We start from the raw sequence: 27,984 nt of genomic DNA on the forward strand, positions 1-27,984 counted from the left end.
TTGGTTTATCTTACTTTCCTTTCTTTGGTTTATCTTCTTTATTACAGAGAAAACCCCATAGGATTCTGTCTGGGATGGGTGGTTGTAGACATAAGCCTCTGACAATTAGAGATACGAAAATATTAACAAATTCTCTCTACATCCACCTTTATTTCAAATACAGTATCTTACAAGGATGAAATAATTAAGGAATGCTGGTAATAAATAATTTTGCAGTAAAAATCTATGATGCACCAATTATTCAGGGAATCTCTATGATGTATTTGAAGATCAAAATATTCAATGACATTGTCACATATTTGTATTGGCTTTATGGAATATCATAAATTATGTAAAAATTGTTTTTAAATATCTTTATCATAATAGTAAACTTTTACACAAAGAGAATTTTATTTTGTGCTTACTAGGAAGTATCTAAAAATAATATCCTATTCATGATATTTTGGATTGTTCTAGATTTTAAAATACTTTTCCTGGCTAGTGTGAGTAGAACCCAAAGAACTTAGTAGAAAGACATATTCACAGTGAAATGTATATACTTACAAAGTAAACACTTATCTTCTTAACACTGGTGTCATCCCAGTATACTAAAGGTACATAGATATAACAAAGGTGCATATTTTCATTTATAAAATCAAATATACATTGATTTCTTCCCACCTATGGAATATAACTGCCCTTTTGAAAGAGATTTAAAGAACCTTAAAAGGTTCTTTAATATAGAATTGTATAGAATTCTATAATAATGTATAGAATTATTGAACTGCTATATTGTATACCTCAAACTTACATAACATTCTATATTAACTATACTGGAATTAAAATTAAAAACAAAAAATTTAAAAAACACTAAAAATATTTCACATTTTGTTCTGTCATTCTTAATTTACACTGCAATTTTACATCCCAGAGAGCTGCATTTTTAATAAAAAAATGTTTTAAAACCTGTATGATATCCAAAACATATCAGTATACTGCATCTGGTATGACTTTTAAAAGTATTCAAATTTCATACTACTGAAAATAATTTCTGAGAAATTCATAGTTATTATTCTTGAGTTAAGATCTCTTTTACTATCTCTATTTTTATCCACCCATCAATAGGAGCTCATGTGTATTCATATATATGGCGGTTAGTGGTCTGGTTTACGTCTATGAGTAGCATTTTGAAAACTTTCTTTTTATTTAAACCAAAGAAGAAAACTAATGTAAGCTCAACTATCAGTGGTCATAACTGATTTTTCTTCTGCAAAATTCTGCTTTGTCTGTCCCAGCACTTTATACTGTACGTGACTGTACCAACATTCCAAGATCTTTTCAGTACAATGGTTTCTTGTATTAAGCACAGCACAGTTATTTTTCTCATTCACAATTCAATTGCTGTCCTTGTAAATACTATTAAACAAAATTTTCCTGGTCACAACCTTTAAAATCTTGTATCACTGACCACATATTCATACTAAATAGAGAAGAAAATAACTGTCAAATAAACTTTTGGGAAAAAATTAATCACTCTATAATAAGATGACACAAGATCAGAAAAATAAAGAACAGAGCAAGGCCAAAGTGCAAGTAGAGGCTTAAAATTATGCTTAATATAGAAGGAAGAATTTTAAGAAGGTAATGAAACTCACAAAATAACTAATACAACGTATTAGTCAACTCTAAAAGAGTGAGCATATTCTTAATTAGGTTATACAAATAGTACATTAATAATTTAGTAAATTCCTTATGCTATGTGAACTTTTTTTCCCCTTTTGAAAGCATTTCCTCCTATTTAAATCCCTTCTTGTTATATTCCAGTTAGAGGGAGACTCAGTACAACCCACATAAAAGTAGTAGAATTCCAGCAAATAGATGAAAACAATGGGTGAGGTCACAGTTGTTCAGGAGATGCAAGGTCATTGCCCCAAACTGCAGCCAGGCTGCTCAAGATAGTGCCAGCTCAAGGAAATTTGTTCTCACACAAGCTCAAGCAAGAAAGTTAAACTTCTAACAGTCAAATGGAAGATGTTATTAAGGACGGCTCCAAGGAAAAGTGAAGAAATTGGAATGGACTTTACTAAAAGTTTATGTGAAGGACGATTAAACAGTGACATCTATAATTCAGTTTATGGTTAGTCCCTGGTCCCAAATACTTTAACTTAAATAGTTTTAAATGCTACTCATGAGCTTCCTTTTATTCAACTGTTCCATAATAGGCCATCATTTAAACCAAAAATGCTCCTGTGAGATGACAGAGGGAGGTACAGGAAAGGTGAACCTATCTTGGGCATGATGAAACCATCACGTGTGAGGCTGTGGGAAGTGACTCTGGTAGTCACACTGGTATGATGTTCAAAAGAATTTGCTAGTTTATAGGTGAATGTTGACAATACTAGCCTTTAGTTTGCCATTATCAGTGCTAACTACTTGATAGTTGTGACTGAATAGTTGAGTGGCTTCAAGGAATACAAACAGGAGTAAACAGACAACATAAGTGAGGATGTTTATAAATGTACCAAAGGTTAAACTAAATAGACTAATGCTCAGAAACTATTGGAGTAACTTTACAATATTTAAGGAAGAGATATGTCCCCTAAAACAAAAGGTATCAAGGAACCTATTTCAAAAAAGGATACACTTCAAGCCTTGAAATATGTTCTCATCTGTTGACACTGAGACCAAGCTTCCTCCTAGAAATGCTTTCACGTGAGCGGTGCCTGGGGGGCTCAGTCATTTAAGCAACTGACTGTTGATTTCAGCTCACATCATGATCTCACAGTTGTGAGATTTTGCCCCGCATGGGGCTCTACAGTGACAGTGCAGAGCCTGCTTGAGATCTCTCCCTCTCTCTCTGCCCCTCCCTCTCTTGTTCATGTGTGCACATGCTCTCTCTTTCTCTCAAAAAATAAAGAAACATTAAAAAAAAAAAAGAAATGCTTTCACGTGAAGCACCTTTCACCTAGATACCCAGGGTGGCACTCAGACCTTGCACTCAGACCTTGGCCCTGCTCAAGGCTTTTTTGCTGCCCCTCTGCTTTTGTGCTCTTTTGGGTGACCTAGGCGAGTTACTTAAAACTTCTCGTACTCAACTTTTGCTATCTATAATGCAGGAATAGTAATACCTGCTTTAATTTATACACAGTGATCTTCTAAAAACATTTAAATATAAAAAATCATGTTTTACATAATTGCAAAGTTAATTCTGTACCTGGTCAATGTTGGACACACAGTACTTGCTTAATTAATAATTGTTTATTAGGTTAATTATAATATCCATATAACTTGGTAATCATATTCATGAATTTCCACTGTCAAATTTAAAAAGTTTTTATTTATATATATAAAACTAAATATGTGTATATATTGAAATATTTTTAATTTATGTATTACATAGATTTATAAAATACATACTTATAAAAAATTTACGTTAGACTAAAAATCTCTACCACTAATAATAAACCTCTTTGTGGTTTGCCTTAAGATTTTAGGTAAAGATAACATAGGGGCACCTGGTGGTTTAGTGGATTAAGCGTCAGACTCTTGATTTCCGCTCAGGTCACGACCTCACAGTAGTGAGATTGGGATCTGTTTGGAGCTCTGCTCTAGGCATGGAGCCTGCTTAGGATTCTAGGATTCTAGGATTCTAGGATTCTCTCTCTCTCTCTCTCTCTCTCTCTCTCTCTCTCTCCTTCTGCCCCGCCCCCACTCGCATGCATGCGTGTGTGTGCTCTCTCTCTCTCTCTCTCAAAAAAAAGACAATGATTAGCAAAACATTAGTACTGTTTTCTTATTTCTTTTAGTTTTAATTCTTACGATTTTTAGTAGTGTATGTATTTTTTAATACTGCATGGATTTAGTTTATAAATAAATACTACCTATATTGGAGTGTGCTCCAAACACTGTTTCTAATAAATGTGGAAATGACTGACACACAGGACAGAAAACCTAAGCATTTAAGCTTGACCTCCAAGATTTGCCTGACTTTTCCTATAGTCTAGATTCTCATTCCTTTACAAGGAAATCTCTACATGTGTGATTGATCTGTGTACATCATATCCTCACTCAATGAATCATTACTGATGCAATTCTCAGGGCCTTTGCTCTTACTGTTCCCATATATTTTTTTTTCATCATCCTCCCCTACTTTAGGCATATCTACTAATCCTTAGCCTTAGTAGCATTTCCTCTATGAAGCTATTTCTGATCCTGTCAACCTCCCACCAGGAAGAACTTGCTGTCTCGGTTGTCACTGCATATACTCCCTCTAGTTAGACATAAGATAGCACTGGTACTATCTTAGTATCTTAAAGTACTATGATACTGGTAGTATCTTAAAGTACTAATACTTTATTGCCTTTTTGTGTCAGTCTTTCCATAGCAAAGAATAGGTCCTTGAGATTAGGGTCTTTGTTTTTTTTTTTGTTTGTTTTTTTATATATTTCAGCACCCAGAATGTCGATGCCTTATACTCTGATGAAGATAATGAAACAAATGCATAGTTAATTAATTAATACATAAACTAACAGCAATATCGAAGTAGCTTTCTGATTCTTAACATTGTACTCTAGCTGCTATATCCATCAGGGTTAGCAGAAAACAGATAGCAAAGTCACATGGGTTAATGACAAGAGTTTAATAAAAGGATTATTAACCTAAGTGTGGGTAGTGTTCAGAGAAATAACCAAAAGATGGTGAAGCACCCTGAGACTGATAAGTATGGGAAGATTGTCATGCCAAGGTGATAAAGGGACCAAGGAAAAAAAATTACCAAAACCTAAAATGGACCTAGAGCTGTAGGGCAAAGCTGTTGGCAAGGGGCTATAGCTTTTTTTTAGAACTCAGCCACTGTTGGCCCAAAAAGACGGGAATATATACTCAATTCCTCTCTTACCACCTTCTTATATACTGCTGCTGTCTCCTATGGATAGGATCTGAGAAAGAAGAGAACTAGGAAGCCTTATTAAGATACTGCTCGGGGGTGCCTCGGTGGCTCAGTCGGTTAACCAACCGTCTGACTTTGGCTCAGGTCATGATCTCATGGTTCGTGGGTTCGAGCCCCGCATCAGGCTCTGTGCTGACAGCTCAGAGCCTGGAGCCTGTTTCAGATTCTGTGTCTCCCTCTCTCTCTGCCCCTCCCCCACTCACACGCTGTTTCCCACTGTCTCAAAAATAAATAAACATTGAAAAAAAATTTAAAAAAAAATGATACTGCTCGGAGATCAGATTCCAGCTATTTAAGCAGCATCCAGAAGGGCGGATAGTAAATACATACTGCCCAGTCAGCACTACATTTTGAGACAAGTAAGCCATGTACTTCTGTTATCTATATACCATCTACAAGAGAATGTGGGCATATTGACTATTTCTTCAGCCAGCTGTGGGCAGCAGGCAGCTGAGGCAAGCTCGTGAAAAATGATGGTGAGCATATGGCAGGCAAATCAATACATGGAATGTTACAGAAAGTTTTTAAATCTGAAAGCCTGCTATTTATGCATGAGAAGTAGTAATTTTATAAATGGATTCTGAATAACCTAAAAGTAGTCAGTATTACTTTAAACAGTGGGCAATTTTACTCCCTTCTTTTTGGTAAGGTTAGAATTAGATTTTCAAGTTCACTGATTCACAAAGTCATCCTGCAGGAATGGGCCCTCAGGAACTCAGCAGCACATCCGCTAAGTAAAAACCGTGCAGTTACTTTCAAGATTGAGCGTTGTCTTGGTCCACACATACTATGTATAAATTCATTCTGATGTTTTACTACGAATTGATTTCTACAACATGTCAAAATTAATTAGCTTTCTGCCAAGGAAGATACATGGGATTTTAGATCTATAATTTCAGGTACAGTTTTTGTTCAGAGTTCACGGGAATCACAAGACTTGGGGGGCTTTAGGATTTTTTTTCAGCTCTCTCCCACCCGCCCTCATTGTTGACTCCTTTCACACATATTTATACATGAAAAAGCTGAATCCCAGAGAGTTTAAATTATTTGCTCAACATTGTGTGGCCATGGATATACAGGTTTCTCTATTTTTATTGTTTCTCCCTACCTGTCTATTACTTAAAATTCTCTTATCGATTCAACCAGTTGTTTTGTTTTGTTTTGTTGGTATTGCAAAGCCAGTAACTTCATATTCAACTTTTCCGTCACTATTTTCAACAGCAATCCTTAAAGAGAAGGAGGGAGTAGTTAACAACTAGTATTGGAAGGTAAAACTGGAGTTAAGCACAAAATGACTGTGTTGCGAAGAAATACGGTTTTATCTTAACAAATATAATTTTGAAGATGAAAGGGTATGTCAGAGAAGTATGAGTTTAGAACAAAATTTCACAAAGCTACATATTATTCATTGCTGTCTGAAATACTAAGACTGACTTCATCTAAAGACTAAAAGGAAAAACATAATTGGTAACAAAATGATGGAAAAATACTCTAATGTGTCAATTTTTCCATGGATACTAGATTATTCTTGTCATGCTTTAGTCAGTTTTTTAGACTTTATTTTTTTTTTGAGTGTTAGATTTACAACAAAATTAAGAAAAAGGCATAGAGATTTCCCGTATTCTATCTCCACACATGCACAGCTTCCCTCATTTCACAACACTCTTGAGAATGGTGTATTTTTTTACAAAGGACGAAGCTACACTGACATACCATAATCATTCAAAATCCATGCTTTACATCATAGTTAACTCTTGTGTTGTACATTCCACTGGTTTGCACAAATATACAATGGCATATACCTGTCATTATAACGTCATCAAGACTATTTTTATTCCCCTAAAAGTTATGTACTTCCCCTATTCATTTCTCTTTCCTACCTAATACCTGGCAACACTATGTAGATATTGTTTGGATGTAAGTTTTCACTTCCTTTGGGTAAATTTCAAGGAGTGTGATTGCTGGATCATATGGAAGGGTGTTTAGTTTTGTAAAAAACCTCCAAACCGTCTTCCACAGTGGATGTACCATGTTGCATTTCCACCAGCAGCGACTGGAATTCTTGTTGCTTGATAGATCCTCACCAGCATTTGGTATTTCCAGTGTTCTGGATTTTGGCTATTCTAACAGGTGTGTTGCAGTATCTCATTGCTTTAATTTGCATTTCTCTGATGACCTATACTGTAGAGCATCATTTCATATGCTCATTTGCCAAGTGAATTTCTTTTTTGGTGACGTTATGGTCTTTGGTCCATTTTTTAATCAGGATGTTTTCTTATTCCGTTTTAAGAGTTCTTTGTATATTTTGGATAAATCCTTTTATCAGATGAGTCATTTGCAAATATTTTCTCTTTGTGTCTTGTCCTTCTCGACAATGACTTTTGCAGAGCAGAAGCATTTAATTTTAATGAAGGTCTATTTACCAATTATTTCTTTCATAGATCATCTCTCGTGTTATATCTAAAAAAGTATCACCGCGCCCAAGGTCATCTAGGTTTTTTCTTATGTTACCTTCTAGACGTTTTATAATAATTTTGCCTTTTGCACTTAGATCTATGATCCATTTTGAATTATTTTTTTTTGTGGAGGGTATAGGGGCTGTGTCTAGGTTTTTTTTTTTTTTGCATATATTCGTATGTTCCAGCACCATATGATGAAGAGACTGACCTTGCTCCAGTGTACTGCCTCTGCTCCTTTGACAAAGATTAGCTGACTATATTTATGAGACCTAGTTATTTTTTGCCCTTATATATTTGTGCCTAAAATAAATGTCTACTTTACTGGGTTATCTGGAAACTGCATAGCTCTCATTTTGTTTTTTGTTTTTTTTGGGTTCTTTTGCTTTTTGTTTTTATTTTTTTGGCTTAGCCACGAGAAATCTGTTTTAGATCCCAAATCTGTCTTATTCCCTCAGGAATTTACCAAACGGAATTTCCCATACTTCCTGGCAACACTTCCAGTGGATTTATAATTATAATTAACTGCCTTTGCCAGACAATACAACAAAATAAGGCATGTTCAAAGATATTTGCTACTTCCACTAGATGGTTCTCGTATTACTTAGAGCAGATTTTATACTCCTTCCTGAAACATGTTATATCTTTGATATACAGATTCAGGTCTTTATTTCAGGAAGAGGCTATGTGCACCAGCTAAACTCTCCAAAGGTGAGGGTGGCTCATAGCAAAGCCTAAATCTCAGGGTATGCTTGCTATAATCTGGAGATGTGCGCCTTCACTACTCACTTTCTCCACTTCACCATTGACAGCTTCTCTTAGCCAGGAGACCAGGCAAGTAACATTCGGGCTGAAATGTTCCTCCAGCTACATGTCTGTGATTCTGTGGTAAAGAATCAGCTCTTAAGGGAACTTCCTTCATATTCTCAGTTGCCTGTCTGTGCTGTCCTCCCACCCATCCCCAACTGAGAGAATCAATGAAAGGATTCTTGAATGAGCCTTTTGGGATTGTATCCTAATCACTTTACAGGAATCTCTTTCAGGCCTCAGGTCTTAAATTCCTTTCCATTTTCTTTCTTTTTTCCTTTCTTTCCTTCCTTCCTCTCCCTCCCCCTCTTTCTTTTCCTCCCTCCCTTTCTACTTTCCTCTCTCCCTCTCTCCCCTCTCTTCCTTCCTTTTCTTTCTTTCTTTCTTTCTTTCTTTCTTCCTTTCTTCCTTTCTTCCTTTCTTCCTTTCTTCCTTTCTTCCTTTCTCCTATATATAGAAGTGCTTATTTCTTTTAACGGTGTTTCTGGTTGATTTAAAGGCAGGGGAGTGGAATAAAACTGCCTTTACTCCCTCATTTTTATTTACAAATCAATTACTGCAATGGACTGAATGTGTGTGTCCACCAAAATTCATATTTTAAAATCTTAACCCCTAATGTGATAGTATTAGGAGCTAATCAGGTCACAAGGTGGAGACCTCACGAATGAGATTAGTACTCTTAAAAAGGGACCCCAGAGTGCTCTCTCCTTTTCTGTGCCCATGTGAGGATGCAATGAAAAAGCCAGAGATCTACAACCCGGAATAGAGCTTTTACTAGATAGTGAATCTATCTGTTGGTGCCATGATCTTGGATTTCTTAGCCTTCAGGACAATGAAAAATAAATTTCTGTTGTTTATAAGTCACCTAGCCAATGCTACTTTGTTATAACAACCGTGACTGAGATAATCTACCTCACTTAGTAGTAACTACATATTCCATACATGGAAGCACCTTGATTTAACTAGTCCTTTTCCTGGTGGAATTTAGATTGTTTTGCTATGATAAATCATGCTACAGTGAGAGTTGTACATCTATTTAGAAGAATATCATACAGAATCACTGACAAAGGTAGTGTCCTTTTTAAATTTTGATACATACTGCAAAAGTATTTTTCAAAAAGGTTGCACCAATTTTTGTCCCCACCAAGAATGTCTAATTTCCCCAATTCCTTAATGTTAAATATGATTATTAATAAAATATCAAGTCTCAGACTTCTATCCTTAAAAAGACTTGCTTGCAGGGTTGGCTCTTGGTAGGTATATGGAAACTGAACTGGTAAACAGTTCTTTACACTGCTAAAAATTTTTTTCTGTAAATGAGAAAATTGTGATAAATGACCAAGTTGTTCACTATGCTTACTTTGTTCATATAAACAATGTGCTTTATGGAGAACATTTGGCTTTCCTATATGCTAGGCAGAGGGTGCCTACATGATCCAATAAAAATTTGGGACACTGAGTCTCTAATAAACTTCCCTAGCAGATAATGCCTTACACAATTTTGCTGCAACTCTTTGCTGGAGGAATTAGTGTAGGCTGTTAATTTCCATAGGGAGAAGACTCTGGAAGCTCAATATTTCCAATAGAACTGTATAGAGAGTTTCCTCCAGACTTCTCCCCATGCCCATTTTTATGATTTTGGTTTGTATCCTTTCACTGTGATGAATCTCAGACATAAATTTAACTATATGCTGAATCCTGTGAGTCCTTCTAGTGAATTACCAAAACAAGAGGCTGTCTTAGTGATCCCTGACATACTATGGAACATTTCATTTACTAATCTGAGAGGTGAAAATGGGATTTAATTTTTTTAATTTCTTAATGATGACTGAGGATTAGCACATTTTCTGTGCCCTGATCCTGTCCTTTGCTGATTTTAAGTTTTAGAACAGTTACAGGTTCACAGCAAAATTGAGTGCAAAGTACTCTTAAGTACTCTTAAGTGCAAAGTAAAAATAAACCCCCTGCCCTCATAGATGGATAGCCTCCCCCATTATCAACGTCACTCACTAGAATGGAACTTACATTAATACATAATAATCACTCAAAATCCATAGTTTACACTGCAGTTAACCTTTGGTGTTCTACATTTTATGGGTTTGGGCAAAAGTATAATGGCATATATCTATCATACAGAATAGTTTCATTGCCCTAAAAATCCTTTGTGCTCCCTCTGTTCATCTCTCCCTCTCACCTAACCCTGGAAACACGGCTGCTCTTTTCATGGTCTCCACAGTTTTGCCTTTTCCATAGTGTCACATAGTTGGATTCACACGGAATATAGCCTTTTCTTTCATTTGGTAATTATGCATTTAGTTTCTTCCATGTCTCTTCATGGATGCATAGTTCCTTTCTTTTTAACACTGAATAATATTCCATTGTCTGAATGTGTTACAGCTTTTTTATCCATTCATCTTCTCAAGGACATCTTGGTTGCCTTCATGTTTTGGCAACTGTGAATAAAGTTGTTATATAAACATCTCTCTGTAGATTTCTGTGTGGATATAAGTTTTCCGTTCCTTTGGGTAAATACCAATGAGCACAATTGCTAGATCATATGGTAAAGAGTATGTTTAGTGTTATAAGAAACTGGCAGGCTGTCTTGAAAAATGACTGTAACCATTTTGCATTCCTACCAGCAATGGTCACATTTTCACCAGCTCCTGGTGTTGCCAGTGTTCTGGATTTTGGGCATTTTAATAAGTGTCGAGTAGTATTTCTGTGTTGTTTTAATGTGTATTTCCTTTATCTACTATGATATATCTTTTTATATGCTTCTTTTCCATTTGTATATCTTCTTTGGTGAGGTGGGAAGGTCTATGGCCTATTTTTGAATAAGGTTATTTGTTTTCTTTTTAATTTTTTTTTTCAACATTTATTTATTTTTGGGACAGAGACAGAGCATGAACGGGGGAGGGGCAGAGAGAGAGGGAGACACAGAATCGGAAACAGGCTCCAGGCTCTGAGCCATCAGCCCATAGCCTGACACGGGGCTCGAACTCACGGACCGCGAGATCGTGACCTGGCTGAAGTCGGACGCTTAACCGACTGCGCCACCCAGGCGCCCCTCTTATTGTTGAGTTTTAAGAGTTCTTTGTATGTTCTTGGTAACAGTCCTTTATCAGCAAAGCCTTCCAAAAATATTTTCTACCAGTCTGTAACTTGTCTTTTCAGTCTCTTAATTTTCAGTTCATTTTCAATTAGGTTTTTACCCTTAATGAGTTCTTTAAGTATTAAGAAAATTAGTTCTTTGCCAAGTAAATGTTCAAATATATTTTCTCAGTTTGCTACCTGGGTTTTAACTTCATTAATACTTTCCTTGAGCAAAATTTTCTCTTTTTTAAAAATCTAATGGAATATTTCCTTGCATGATCTCTGCATTCTGTGACCTAAAATATCCTCCTTTTCCTTTAAAATTTTTACCCTTTCTTCTAGCATTATAAAGAAAAATTTTTAAGTACTGAAAATACCTGGGCTTTGTTTTGGTATAATGAGTATCAAAGGCATATAATTATTCTTCTTTTTCTTTTTAATTCTTCTTATTCATTTACATGGTTAAGCACCAGCCCCCCAAACAAAACAAACTAATTAATTTCCCACCAAAGGCAATGTTTTATAGGGTTTTGGAGATCTTCTTTCTAGACTCTTTTCTGTTTGATCTATTCATGCACTTACATAAATTTGTTGTTATTATTTTCATAGAATAAAATACATGTAACTATTTGGGGACATTAGTTTTTTCTCTCTACTTTTATTTTTTAAAAATTTTCTTGGCCTGTCTTGTAATGCTTATTTTTCCCTTATAAGTTTTAAAGTAAAAATGTGGGGACCATTGGTATATTTAGTAAGTGTTCTGGATAGGCACACATCTTTTTTATGCTTCCAAGTCTGGTGTCCTGTGTAGAACTTTTATAGTTAGGTTTATCCACAGATTTATTTCTGTCTTTTTAATTTTTGTAAGTGGAATATTTTAATCTTTTGTTTCCATCATCATGTTTAATAGTTATGTGTATTTAGGAAATATGTTGATTGTTTTTATATTTTTTTTGTGTGTCAATCAACCCCCCCCAAAGAGTTACTTTATTTTTATATTTTTAATTGATTCTCTTGAGTTTTTCAGGGCACATTCATAATCTCTGGGGGGGAAAATCTTAATTTTTCCATCTGCTTTCCAATTTTTACTTCTTTCTCTTTTCAACTACATTAACTAGTACTTACAGATCAACGTTAACTAAGACTGAAGTTAATGTGCTATCCTTTCTTGTTTTCTACTACAACAGAAATACTTCTAGTGTTTCAGAATTTGAGTATTATGCTGGCTGAGAGTCTGATATCTCTTTTTCTTTATTCTATACCAGTTCTCCCATGAGGATGTTATTTCAACCTCTTCTAGAAGAATTATTACCCATGTGCAATTTCAATCTATGGATTAAATTCAGGAATGTCTTCTACAGTATCTTTGTGGTTTTTTTCCTGTTATATTTGGTGTTTGGTTTTTGTTTTTTCCTATTCTAATTCTTCTCGTGGTCCTACCTTCAGGAACACCAGAGTTTCATATAGGGATCTCCCTTGCTTGTTTCCATAACCATCATTTTTTAAAATTACAGTTCAGTTATATGGTCTTAAACTGTTCTATCACTGCCTCTTCTTCACAAGATATTTTTCCATTTTTAGTTCTTCTAATGTTAATTCTACTTCCTGTTTTCCAATTCCCTTCCATTTGAGCTCTGCCAAATCATTCATTCAATTCATGAGTTAAGCTTATTCGATATTCTTAACTCTTCTTTCTGTTTTTGGTTTGGAAACATCATATTTCCTTTACTATTTTTAGTTTCTTGGAGAAATGTTTGCCCTTACTTTCGTATCAACTCTAGGCTTGGGGCAGTACTATACTTAAGCTTGGCTGAAACTCACTAACTAGTTCATAGGGAAGCTCCTTGTGTCCTGGTATGTGTGTAGTGATTTAGAATTCTTGTCCACTGGCCACCAACCTTTAGTCCATCAGTCCATCAAACTGGTAGTCCTTTCTTGGCAATAATGGCATAGTGAACTTCTTATTCAGCCTTGCCTATTATGCCATTCTGTTTTCAAACAAACTCAAAGATGTTCCAGCAGCCCTTTCTCTTAACTCAGACCATGCCATAGTGATGAGGTGTCATTAGCTTAGCCCTCACAAAGTTCAGGCTACTCAGAAATTTTGAGTGTTCACAGAAGTTGCAAAGACAGAACACCCTTCTAAGTGTCTTCCTTCAGTTAGTTAATTTTATCACATTCTCTAAATCTCTAAATCATTTGTGACTTGAGACTGTGACTGTTTCCTATTGTCATGAAATAATAGACTTTCATTTGTTTTTTTCATTCTTATTGATATCAGTCTGTTCGAAAGCAAAAAGTAGGGCAGATCTATCATCTTCAACTTGCAAGTTCTAGCAGTAATTCTGTTACAATTAAGCAGAATTGTTGGCATTGACCATTTACTCTTTATTTCATTAGCTTCACTGATGTGGTGGAAAGTTTGAGCAAAACATAGGTCAAAATACCTGATTTTTGTCCCTTCTTCCCTGAGACTTTAACTTTCTTAATCATATATATTTATTCATATATATTCTTATATATAATTCTTAAATGCAAGAGACATTAATAACCAATTTAATGTAAAGCTTAATATATGGCCTAATAAGTTATAACATACATATAGGTAATTGCCATTTTGTTGTTAGATAGGCTATTTCTAATAGAATCTAAGCATCTGACAAATGATCTATAGATTTTTAAATGTGTTTGCTTATTTCAAACAACTAAATGGGAATATTGGGCTCTATGCAATGGTAGGTACTTTCCTAATTATACTTTTAATTGACTGGTCAACATTAAATTAAATGTCTACAGCAGGTTAACTCAGTGACAGCAGGAGACACCTCAAGTTGCCTTGGAGGCTCATTTAATTACTTAGTGCGGGCCAAGTAACTAACATAACTATAATACTTCAGGAAAAGAGATCAGGAAATCACTAGGATAAGAATAGTCAGAAAAGAATAAAACAGGGATTGAACTGAAACCATGATATAGCATCAGAAGTGAACACATATACAGACACACACATGTAAGGAGTTGTAGGAACCTGGAGGATCAAGGCAAGATGTCAAGCAACCATTAACGAGACCAAGACCGACCAAGTCAGGACCAATACCACGAGATGAAGAAAAGAAAGATTACTGGTGTGGCTGAGAGAAAATACAACTGTCTAAGTACAAACAGGGGAAGGACTGGACATATCCTAAAAATGGTGACCAAAGGAACGCTATAGAGAAACTACTGTCTAGATAAGTCAAGTGTTCATTTGTTTACTCATTTATTTAAACTATATCCTGCACTAAAAAGGCTTTAAAACCAGCTTTCAAAATCCACAGATAGCAAAATCACTAGGTAGCAATGAAGGAAGGAAAATAATGGGGGTGAGAAAAAGACGAAGCCAGCGGGTTATGGTAGTAAGCAACGTGCCTGCCGCACAGTCCTATTCATGTTCCCAGGAGCCAAAGCAAACAGGCACATGTGATCTGGTATAAGATTTCCAGGGCCACGAGGAAAGCCATTGAGCTGCTCGCCAGCAGCACATGGGTTGAGACTTCTGTGAAATTTATCTTATGTGTTTTTAATCAAGAGAACAGACTGTGTGATGGAGGAGATGACACTTTCAATGTCATTTCTACAATAAATATGATATAAAATTCTGAGTGATGCTACCATAATTTCACTCCGTTTAGTCCAAGTCATAACTGCATAAATAGTTCAGAAAAAGCAATTATGCAAATGATCCAGATAAGACACTCCCAGATGGTCTGGCTTATCCAAGAGCAAAATTTAGAATATCCAGAGAACATCATATCCTTTAGATAATCCTCAATGAATAATCCTCAATGAATATTTTCACAACAAGTAAATCACACATGAGAAAGTCCTTCATAATACAGTCATTATTTACCCAGAGATAATTTGACAAATAATTTCTGTCTAGAACATGCAGCCAATTAATTACATGTTTTCTAAACTACTCATGATTAAATACCATCTACTTAATTTTTTCTGGTCCTTCCTTTTTTTTTCCCCCTCTGGAGAGATTTATTCCATTTTATAAAATGTGAAAGAGAATTATTCTTAGGTATAGCTCCCTGGGTTGCTATTTAGATTTTGTTTATAGGGTAATTCTAAAAATGCTATGAACTTGGAGAGATTACAAGTATGCTTTTCTCTCACTAAAGTAAGTATCTGAATTCAAAATCCCCAAACTCCAGCTACTGGGTAAGTTTCTTGTTCCCCCACTGGAGGCGGAAACAGTTCTACTGACTTAGAGAAGTAGTGTCATCTCACGGAGACTAACTGATGCTATGGCTTTTGGACAGCAAAGTTTCAACTCACTCTAGTAGTACAGGGCCTAACCATGAGTAAAACAGAAATAATGTCAGGAAACCCACAAAAGCTCAAATGCCTTAAGTAGAAAATCTTATGCTTGAGCGTAGCTCATTCTAGGTTGTATACATATGAATCTCAGGACTTAGTACAGCAGAGTCTTAAGTACTTTCTAGCCCATGGCTTGGACAGTGAGACACACACAGTTAACGGTTATAAAATGTTACCTCAAATCGGCAGCCTTCCCCGTCTTGTTAGTACACGTAACCTCTCTGGTCTGATATCCAATCTGGATGTCCCAATATTTGTTCTCTTGTCGGTTCTGTCTGTTCCTGTTTCTTTTCTTCTTAATAAGTTCACGGGCTTCTGGATCCTTCACTCCTTTTCCTCGGTCCTTTTCCCGTTCTTTATTCTTCCCACGTCTCCTTGCCTGTCTTACTTGTCTGGAGTGAGGCATTGAGCACGAGCTCCAGGGCCCCACGTGCAAGCTGTACATGGTCTCTTCATCCTCACATGGGCTGGACTGGCACACCTGAAACTCTGTCAAGTTCGGGCAGCCGGAGCCTCCAAACTGGGGTGGCGCTACCACATGCCGTGTCCGGTGCTGGAGCCCACTGCCACACGTCTTGGAGCATTCTGACCAGGCAGAAAACTCAGACACGATGCAGTCTTGCTGGCAGGGGATGAGACAGGCCTGTTCCAGAAGAGGTTTGGGCTCAAAGTACTCACAAATGATATCCTCTGCCGGAATGTCTTTCTCTTTCTGGATGCATGTTATCTCTCTCACCTGAATGCCTTCCTCCCCCTTAACGCACTCAAGGGGTTTCTCCAGGCTTTTGGAAATCACAGGCTGACAGTGATTCCACGGTCCCAGCCTCCAGTCATACAACTCCTTGTGCCAGTCACACACTTTGAAACAGTTTTGTTGATTACTGGGTCTCTCGGCCTGTTTACAGTTTGTGTGTAACGTTGTCCAGCCTTCCACATGAGCACACCACACAGCCCGGGTTTGAATGCCTCCTGGGCCACATTCATCTCCCATGCATCGGCCCCATGGACCTGAAAATGATACAAGAGTTAACAGTGCCACTGGAAGAAAACTGTAAATTATTTCACTTTCCAGAAAGACATGTCAAGATCTAGTACGTTAAGTCTCCCTGAAGTGTTATAAAGTAGGTCTCTGCACATGACTGCTGGAAAGTAATGATCTGCACTCAGTAGTTTTGCAAAGGGAGAAGTATGTCACAGAGTCTATATACGGTAACTTCTGGGACACGTTCATTTCGGGTCCTTTTGGGATTATTAGGATTGCTTTTCTTCATTTCCTTAATTTTAGGTGGAGGACCCTTGCTCGTAAAGGACATCAGGAATTAGTCACAGTGCAAACATTACTCCTCGCCTTGTAACTATCAAATCCACGTCAGTAACAGGCAAGGAAGGTGGCCCCTTGTGAACAACTTCAGCTCCTACAGGCTTCTCTTTTCCAGAGCAGTTAAGGATTTTGTAGAACGTATTCTCCTCTTTCTCATTTTCTAATTCTGCACATACTGTGACTACAAGAGTCTAGCGGGTATATATGCGTGTACTGACAGAAGTGTTAACTTTCTGGTAACCAAAGCTGGGAAGTGACAAATTTTCATTTAAGCACATACTGCCTTTAAATTTATTCCCCTCCAAATTAATTTTTTCTCATCTCCCCAGTGAAGGATAAAGATGGGCAGGAGAATTAAAATTTAACTAAAGAACTCTTATGACTTTCTGTATGTTAAAGGGTTTTTGGGAGTTTTAATCAATTTATTTGTTGCCTAAATAGAAACTATTGGGGATTATATAGCTGTTTTATGGAACACTTAAGTCAGTGGCTTTAGGATGAAGTGTGAGCTTTTTAGCTTAGAATCCTTCTTAGCATAAACTGAAACCTTCTTATTTGCACATTTTTTTAATTACAAAAGGAATTCCAGTGCTTTGAGAGACGTCTCAATTTGTGAAATTGAGAGTTATTTTGGAATCTTACAGAAACAAAATGATCATATATAATTGCATGATTTTCAAAATATGGTCCATGGAATTTGAGGGATTATTTGGCATAGCCTAGAGTCATCTTCAACAGGTGGTATCAGAAGGTGAGGACCAGCATAAAGGATTGGGCTCTAGGGTCCCCAGCCAAACTCCACTGCCCTTCTGCATCATTGTTGTTCAATAAGAAAAGCTCCGTTATTATTATTTATTTATACATATGCTGATATTATGCATAAGATTTTGTCAGACATGAGACTTCTGCTGGAAAGTGAAAACCATGAAACGAAGCCAACAGATTCACTCCACTGATGAGAAAAACAGGTGACAAGAAGGGGAAGTGATTTTCCAAGTTCACATCTTGAATGAATAAAAAAAAATTATGCTGGATTTCAGATTCTTGTCCTGACTTATAGTTTTATGATTTAGCCTAGATCTCAGAGCTTGAGACTTAGATATTCCTATGCAAAATGATTAATCTAGAAAGAATGCAATAAGAAGAATGTGTTCATTATGTGTAAACATTTAATTTTGTTTAACTAGGAACATGTTTACAATTTGATGATGCCAACTTCATTACAAATGGAATAACGGAGTTGTAAACAGGACAGTATTTTCAGTCAATATCCTTTCTAATCATTATTGCATGAAACTATGAATTGGATATTTGGTATATCCATTTCACTACTTTATGAAGTTCACATGTAGAGTTATAAGGGACTTAAAATACATTTAGGGAAATAGTCTTCCCAGAGTGATGTCAAAACTTTATGAGCTAAGAAAGTCAGTGAGTTTGCTACAACTGTCATCATGCAATATCTGATGATATCTTAATTTTATTTTTAATTTGTCAAAGGGAATTATACATTCATGTGTCTTGATGCTCTGAGAAATTTTCTTTTTTTTTCAAATTTTTTTTTTCAACGTTTATTTATTTTTGAGACAGAGAGAGACAGAGCATGAACGGGGGAGGGGCAGAGAGAGAGGGAGACACAGAATCGGAAACAGGCTCCAGGCTCTGAGCCATCAGCCCAGAGCCCGACGCGGGGCTCGAACTCACGGACCGCGAGATCGTGACCTGGCTGAAGTCGGACGCTTAACCGACTGCGCCACCCAGGCGCCCCTCTGAGAAATTTTCTAAATATACAGTTTGGGAATCTAAACCTAGATGCTCTTCAAAGGAACACAGGGATATGTAAAAAAATTTAGATTTAATTCCATACATCTTTGGCATTTTTTCCTCTTTCCTACTGTGCTTAAACAAAATAATAATCTCTATTTCCCACTCTAAACAAAGAGTATAAAGGTATATTTATGTTGGACCATCAAGTTAGGAGCAAACCATATATACACATATAAATTTCAAAGTGTAAGTGTCTTGAAATAACCCAGAGTCTAAATCCCAGAGGCAATTAAGCAAAATTCCTTGATATTTTACTGTTTTCCAATCTTTGATGTTAATTATGAGATTAGACTAATGAATCAGATTAGGACTATTAAGAAGCTAGTCTCTTTTTAAAGTTTAAATTTAAATTCCACTTAGGTATACAGTGTAATATTAGTTTCAGGTGTGCAATTTAGTGATTCAATACTTACAACACTCAGCCATTATCACAAGTGGCACTCCTTAATCCTAATCACCTATGTAATCCATCACCACACCCTCCCCCCAACATTCCTTCTGGTAACTATTAGTTTGTTCTCTATAGTTAAGAGTGTGCTTCTTGGTTTGCCTTTATCTCTCTTTTCCCTGTGCTTGTTTGTTTCTTAAATTTCACATATGAATGAAATCACATAGTATTTCTCTTTTTCCTACTGAGTTGCTTCACTTAGTATAATACTCTTTAGCTCCATCCACGTCATTGCAAATGGCAAGATTTTATTCTTTTATATGGCTAATATTCTGTGTGTGTGTGTCACATCTTCCTTATTCACTCATCTTCCTCATTCATCCATTCATTCATCATTCATTCATTCATTCATTCATTCATTCGTTCATAAGACATTTGGGCTCTTTCCATAATTTGGCTATTATAGATAATGCTGCTATAAACATAAGGAAGTATGTATCCCTCTGAATTAGTATTTTTGTATTCTTTGGGTAAATACTTAGTAGTACAACTGCTGGATCATAGAGTAGTTCTATTTTTAACTTCCTGAGAAACTTTCATACTCTTTTCCAAAGTAGTTGCACAGTTTGCACTCCCAACAGCAGTGCAAGAGGGTTCTCCCTTTCCCCACATCCTTGTAGTATGGTTAGAGAGAACATACCTCAACATAATAAAGGCCATATATTAAATACCCAGAGTTAATGTCATCCTCAGTGTGGAAAAACTGAGAGGTATTGCTCTATGGTCAGGAAAAAGACAGTGATGCCCAATCTTACCACTGTTATTTAACATAGTACTAGAAGTCTTAACCACAGCAATCAGACATCAAAAAGAAGCAAAAGGGGAGCACCTGGGTGGCTCAGTTGGTTAAGCGCCTGACTTTGGCTCAGGTCATGATCTCACAGCTTGTGAGTTCGAGCCCCGTGTCCGACTCTGTGCTGACAGCTCAGAGCCTGGAGTCTGCTTCAGATTCTATGTCTCCCTCTTCCCTGTGCCCCTCCCCTGCTTGCACTCTGTCTCTCTCTCTCTCTCACTCAAAAATAAATAAACTTAAAAAATTTTTTTAATTAAAAAAAATAAAAGGCATCCAAATCAGCAAGGACAAAGTGAAATTTTCCCTATTTGCAAATGACATGATACTCTATATAAAAAATGCAAAAAACTCCACCAAAAAACTGCTAGAAGTGATACACAAATTCAACAGTTGTAGGATACAAAATCAACATACAAAAATCTATTGCATTTCTATATACCAATAATGAAGCAGCAGAAAGAGAAATTAAGGAACCAATCCCATTTACAATTGCACCAAAAACAGTAAGATACCCAGGAATCAACCTAGCCCAAGAGGTGAAAGACCTGTGCTCTGAAAAATATAAAACATTGATGAAAGAAACTGAAGATGACACAAATAATGGAAAGACATTTGATGCTCATGGATTGGGAGAACAAACTGTTAAAATGTCTCTACTACCCAAAGGAATCTACACATTTAACGCAAGCCCTGTCAAAATACCACCAGCATTTTTCACACAGCTAGAACCAACCTCAAGTTTATATGTAATTACAAAAGGATACCAAATAGCCAGAGCAATCTAGAAAAAGCAAAGCAAAGCTAGAGGTGTCAAAATTCCAGGCTTCAAGCTGTATTACAAAGCTGTAGCAATCAAAACAGTATGGTGCCAGCACACACACACACACACACACACACAAACATAGATCAATGAAACAAAAAAGAAAATACAGTTGTGAAACCCCAACTATATGGTCAGTTGATATTAAACAAAGCAGGAAAGAATATCCAATGGGAAAAAGACTATCTTCAACAAACAGCATCAGGAAAACTGGACAGCAACATCGAAAGAATGAAACTGGACCACATTCTTACACCATACACAAAAATAAATTCAAAATGGATGAAAGACCTGAATGTGAAACCTGAAACCATACAAATACTAGAGGAGAACACAGGCAGTTACTTCTTTGTCATTGGCCATAGCAACTTCTTTCTAGATGTGCCTTCTGAGGCAAGGGAAACAAAAGCAAAAATAAACTATTGGGTCTACATGAAGACAAAAAGCTTATGCAGAGTGAAGGAAACAATCAACAAAACTAACATGCAACCTATGGAATGGAAGAAGATATTTGCAAATGGTATATCTAATAAACAGTATGCAAAATCTATAAAAAAGTTATCAAATTCAACACCCCCAAAAATAATCCAACGAAAAACTGGCAGAAGACATGAACGGACATTTTCTTAAAGAAGACATCCAGATGGCCAACAGACATGAGAAGATGCTCAACATCACTGATCATCAGGGAAATACAAATCACAACTCCAGTGCAGTATCACCTCATATTTGTCAGAATAGCTAAAGTCAACAATACAAGAAGTGAGGCCTTTATCCTCAAAGTACAAACAAAAACAAAAAATTCATAGCAAAGTTATAAATTTAGAACTTATTTGGACTTTTAATATACGTTTAGGTACTATTAATGGGTGCATTTTAATTGATAAAAACTAATATTTTATTACAGAAATCTTAGTATACAAAGTGTGAAATGATTTCAAGTCTGCTAGTTATTGCTGAGTAAGGAAATACACCTACCAAAACCAAAACCTCCAAAGTTATGAAGCAGAACTATGTAACAGTAGATAATTATTAAGTTTTAAAAATACCCTAGAAAAGAAATGACAAAGATATTAAACTTACAAGCCAAGTTATAGCTACAACTCCAGGCTTACATCTAACTTTATTCAAAAATAAAAGTGTATGATGGTTATTTTGAAAATGACTCATGGTTTACTAATACTGTATTAGAGAGAGTTCCCTTTTGACATATTCTCAGAATATGTGTTTCTCACATTATGTTTAACACAATTTCAATCAATTGATTGAATAACTGTTTGCCTATTGCATTAGACTGACTCTATGACCCCTACAGTAGAGAATTTGCCGGTCTTCTGCAACATTTGGTTTGATTACGTTTTAATTTTCAGGTCTGGCTTTTGTATGAATTTCAACTGTTTTGCTCAGAAAAGAGAGAATTAAGTTTTCAGACCATAATATTCAAAGCATTTACATGACTGATGTCAGTGCCAGGAGAAGGAAAGAAATCGAGTTCAAGAAAATTTCTATACTATTTCATATACAGTAAAAATGAGCAGGCAATTCTAAAGTTTAGATAACTACTAAAGGCATACATTCTAAATACAATACAACTGAATTTCTTTCCAAAATCTATTACCATAGATTCTATTAACCAGCTATTCACAGACAACACTCTTGGGTGTATTTTATTCCAAGTATATTTACATTGAGAACCAGGAGATAGGGTATCCCCAGAAAATTCCATGGAGATCTACAAAAATACTCACTAGGTAAGGTAAAATAAAATGCATGAAGGCACCAGTGAAAGTAGAGGTGGCAATTTTACCACAGTTGAACCTGAAAAAGCTCATTTGCTTTGCAGACTTTGACTGCTGTCTTATCTTTTCACTGCACCTTGGGTATTGCATGTGTGTCCAATTAATAGACCTCTTCAAAAAAACCCACATCTTTACCATTGTACACCCGACGAAGGACTGTCTACTTCTGTCCTCCAGTCTTAAAATAATCACACACTGAACAGAAAGGAGACCACATCTAAAACTGTTCTTGACAGCTAAGAATTGTGAGCCCAATTAGCTACCATGTTGCAAGAAAAACAAATGTTTGAAAGTGCAATTGGGAAGCACAATATGCAAACTCTATCAAGCAAAATATGAAGTCCTCTCCCAAGTACAATATGAGAATGTGATATTTACCTCCTATGTGTCTGCATAAATGTTAAACTGGACCCTTATAGCTCATATTACCAGGAATGGGAAGTAGCAGTGTTGGAAAGGTGGTGTGTGTGTGTGTGTGTGTGTGTGTGTGTAGGGATGTTCACTTTTTAACAAGAACAGAAATATTTCCTTATTTCATTTATTGTTCTTGTTCATGATTACATAGGGGGAACTTGGAATCTAACGGAAAAAAAACAAAGGATAACCAGCTTTCTGCTTAAGGTCTTGGATAATATCTCTTTATGAATGGAAATGTATTCCTACATACAGATTTGTAGGATTGTGCTCGTTCAGTATCATGCAATACTTTTCTAGGATTTAGGTCGATGAATATACATAGAATACTTAGCTTGACAGATTTTATGTAAATTGAGAAATGTCACTAAAAAGAAGTTAAAGCAACTATTTACACACCCCAAATATTTATGTAATCGACAGACTCAAAATACAAATATATTTATTTGTAACTGTTGCAGAATTACATTTCCCAAAAACAAATTTCAAGGAGTGCTACTTGGCTTAGTTTTCCATACAGTGGTTCTTCAAATATAATTGTTAATTAACTTCCCAAAATTGTTCATAAAATAATTAATTTATTTTTATTCCTGCTAAACAGGATTTTATAACATGTTTATTCTCTTTGTGTCATTCAAAAGTCTCTATTTTAGTCCACAAAAGATGGCCTTCTAAATTTAAAATTAGTATTTGGCCCACCATATTCAATATTGACTACTTCCAAGACTATTTATTGTATGTCAAGGGCATGAGAACAATAAAAGTTTGAGTCTATAAAAGGATACATTATTGACAGGTGGCCAGCAACTGTTCCAAAGAGCCTTATAAAAGATAAACACTATAAAAGAAGCATGAGAAAATTATGCAAACTACTTTCTGCCCTTGTTTGCCATAAAACTCTCAACTGAGCTAGTTTCTTGTTTGACTAAATGTGTTTGCATCCTTCAAATGAGAGAGTGCATTTTCCCTCCTGGATTTGGTTATGGAACAGCATGTCCTAGTTTGCCAAGATCAAGAAGTGTACAAGCAGCTTAGTAACATACTGAATTCTATGTCATAAATGCTGTGCAATATCCTATTTTCAAATCCACAATTCACAGAATTTTTAAAAATTCTATTTGTTTTTACTCAAGCAAATCAGCATATGAAAAGTAAGAAATCAAGGCTAACAGGAAGCAAAATTCCTCACAAATCCCACGAACTAAAGGCAACTAGTCATATATTTGCTGCCATCCTATTAGGCAATTAAAATATATTTAAATAAATTTGGGATCTTGCTATAAGTTGTTTTATATTCTGCATTTTTATTTAACAGTATGTTATAAAAAGAATTCCATTTTAATAGATGTGAGGGAGGCCTCAGATACACACACACACACACACACACACACACACATACACACACACACACACACACACACATACACACACACAGACTGGACCACTGGAGAGTTAATCCTGTTTTCTCTTCATAGTTGTACAATTAGATCTACACATGGTTGCATACTATGTTGTATCAATTTGCCATGATTTATCTAACATAGTCTATTTGTAGATATTTAGATCTTTTCCCCAAGTGTTTTCCCCAACATTATAGAGAATGCTACAACGAACATCTATTGTACACAGGTCAGGTAATTCAGTCAAAGTTTTGCAAATTTTCAAACCTTTGGTACATCTAGTATGGCAGAAGAGCTCACCAAAATGTCCCAGGTTTCCCTTCCACCAGCAATTACTGAGTATATTTTCTCCCTGATATCTACAGATTGTGATTTCTCCAGATTTGGACTTCCACTGGGGGAATCTTATGTACCCCTTTCCTTGCAGGTTCCATCCTTTGACTATTTTAACTATAAAGACAGTGTTTATTCCTTTAAATCCAATCCTTTGAGTCCTGTGGCCTCCAGAAAGCCCTCAACCTTTTGGAGAATTGATGTTATCCTTTCCCTTTCTCAGCACTGAAACATAATTTTGCTTATTTTGAACTCATTTGATCACTTCAAAGGATTTCGCTGTGGGTAGAAGCAAACACCTTGACTTAAATGGTCTTGAAATTGTTTCACAAATTGTTTTCAAATGCCCGGCCTACTGTGCCATTGGTTATCACACCACTTGATTTAATTATGAACATGTTGTCTGTCTAGGAGACCCCTCCATACATATTTATGAGCACAAAACAGATAAAATTTTGATTAACTTACTGACCTAAAGTAGATGAAAATTCTTTAAAAAGTAAAACAAAAGGAGAGCTCATAGCTTCTTTGACTTGAGTTTTAATTTCATTTTCATTTTAATTTAAAATGTAACTCTCAAATGACAAATCAGTTTGGTGAATGAGGAGAGATCACTGTAAGTCAAGATGAGCTTTCATCTTCAATAAGTAATTAAAATTTAATAAAAAAATATATAAGAATATAAAATTAAATGTACAAAATTAGAACAAGCTCTTTAAATCTGATGAGACAATGAATGAAGAATCAGTGATAGGAGAGATGATTTTATAGTTGTCAAATATATTATGTCCCTATCATGTTTTTTGTCTCATAAGAAAGTTACTTAGCCTCTCTAGATCTTGGTTTCCCCCATTTGTAAAATACAGTATAAATCGTATCATTAAGTTCCATCGTCTTGTAATGCTATGAGAAACAAAGACTGAGTTATCAACATTATGAGAAATATTGGAGCACCTGGCTTAGTGGGTTAAGCAACCAACCTGGGCTCAGATCATAATCTTACAGCTGTTGAGTTCAAGCCTTGCATCAGGTGTGTGCTGACAGTGTGAAGCCTGGAGCTTGCTTCAGATTCTCTCTCTCTCTCTCTCTCTCTCTCTCTCTCTCTCTCTCTCTCGGCCCCTCCCCCATTCACACTCTGTCTCTCTCTCAAAAATGAGTATGTTAAAATTAAAAAAAATTATTATGAGAAATATTTATAATAAAGTTGTTTTTTTTCCTCATGCAAAAAAGACTTTCATTTTTACGTGACTTAGTATTTTAAAGTCTGTATGCATCAGTGATGATTTCTTTAGGCTAGATTCCAATAAAGTGAATAACTGGGTGAAAGGGTATTGAGAATTTTAAAGTTCTTAAATACACGTTGCTTAACTGAGTTTTCTGAGAAACTTGTGGAAATATAATCATGACACCCTTATCAGCATTGTTACTATAAATATTTTTGTTACTTTAATAAATACAAATCCATTAAAAAAAATTTTAATGTTTATTTTTGAGAGAGGGGGAGAGAGACAGAACTCAAGGAGGGGAGAGACAGAGACAGAAACACAGAGTCTGAAGGAGGCTTCAGGGTCTGAGCTGTCAGCACAGAACCGATACTGGGCTCAAACCCACAAACCGTGAGATCATGACCTGAGCTGAAGACGGAAGCTTAACTGACTGAACCACCTAGGTGTCCCCCAGTTCACTATTGTTTTAATTGAATTCTTATTAGATATGACCTTGAACATAATTATTTCCTCTTCTGTGATTTGTTCAATTAGTTTATTTTCCAGTGATATCATGGCTCTTTATCTTAATACAGTTTGTTGGTGCTATTAACATTCTCTATGCCCTTTAAAAATGTAGTATGTTCTCTTTCCTACTTTTTTGGTTACGATGATTTTTATGTTTTCAATATGCAAGCTTTTCACTAACACAATCTTATGCTTCTTCCATTGCTTTTAGTCTGAAAAATATCTTCAAGTACAAAGATATAAATAGACATTACTCGTTAAATTATACAAAACTTCCATTCTCTTTATAGATTAATTTAAAACATCTATATTAAACTCATCAGGATTTTATTTTGAGTATGTTTAAAGGCAAACTTTGAACATTTTATTTTCTCCATAGTTAGGTAATTTTACCAAGAATACACAAAACTATTATTTTAAGGTACTCACTAGCATCAAAACATGGAAATGAGAACGGCTTAAATACTTCATCCCTAGATTTTATTTCCGTATTTCATTTTATTGCCATACTTTGTTATTACTATATTTTATTTATTTGTACAGTATACAGTATACTTCCACATCTATAATCTCATTTGATTTTTATATCATGTGAGACAAGAATAGATTATTATATTACAGAGTAGGTTTAATCTTTTAAGACTAGAGAAAAATATAAAGCCATAAATGGCCCAAATATTTCTATTGTTTCATAGGATGCAGTTAAACATCCAAAAAAAGAAAAGTTATATTAGCTATATGTGACGAATCCAGATGGAGAATTCATGTTGCCATAATGAAGAGTCCTTAACTTTTGAATAATGTCCCATTCAAGTACTGGGATGCCCAAACTAATTTCTTATGGAAAAGTATTCTTCAAGATAATAAACTACAAAGTCAGGGTTTCCCTTCCAAGCTTATAAAATTTGTTAGACCTTCAACTACAACACAACAAAATGGCGCACTAACAGCATTAATGTACATCAACATTAAAAAACACCTACTTGAGCAGTTGCACTGCCATTCTACAAAACAATATTTAACTACACTCCCCTATTTCCCCCAAATAACAAAAACAAACTTGATGTTTGTATGAGATTCCATTACACATGTAATTGGCAACAAAATATATATAAAATACAAATAGAAATTGTTGATCATAAAAATATGTAAACTCCATAGACTTGAAGATATGCCAATTCATTAATTTAATCTTTCCTACCTTGCTCTAGAGAATGGCTTTAAGGTAGCAACATCAAATTTACTCTGAGTATATGCTGTCATTGGTTCTGTCTTATCATTGACACTAAAGCATGGCAATGAACGTTATAGAATGATTCCTTCAAAAATGTGAAACACGTAAAAATTTCTAAGCATACCTTAAATGTTTGGTTACAATGGTCTCAAAGTCAGATACCTTTGAAGAATGTACATATTCAACAGTCTGAGCTCAATGGCTCTAAAGGAAC

At 35.6% G+C, this 27,984-nt stretch overlaps 1 protein-coding gene across 1 annotated transcript in view; it reads right to left on the reverse strand.

Annotated features, from left to right (window-relative positions):
* The window catches only part of THSD7A (thrombospondin type 1 domain containing 7A), a 434,259-nt gene that overhangs the window by 239,555 nt on the left and 166,720 nt on the right, over positions 1-27,984 (reverse strand). The window contains exon 2 of the mRNA XM_047097264.1: positions 15,825-16,656. Within this exon, the coding sequence (XP_046953220.1) occupies positions 15,825-16,656 (832 nt within the window). The remainder of the gene's footprint in view (positions 1-15,824; positions 16,657-27,984) is intronic.

The sequence above is a fragment of the Lynx rufus genome, unplaced genomic scaffold (genome assembly GCF_022079265.1).
Source record: "Lynx rufus isolate CCGP_SWC_20201006 ecotype Redwood Valley unplaced genomic scaffold, mLynRuf1.p SCAF_4, whole genome shotgun sequence".
Lineage (NCBI taxonomy): Eukaryota > Metazoa > Chordata > Mammalia > Carnivora > Felidae > Lynx > Lynx rufus.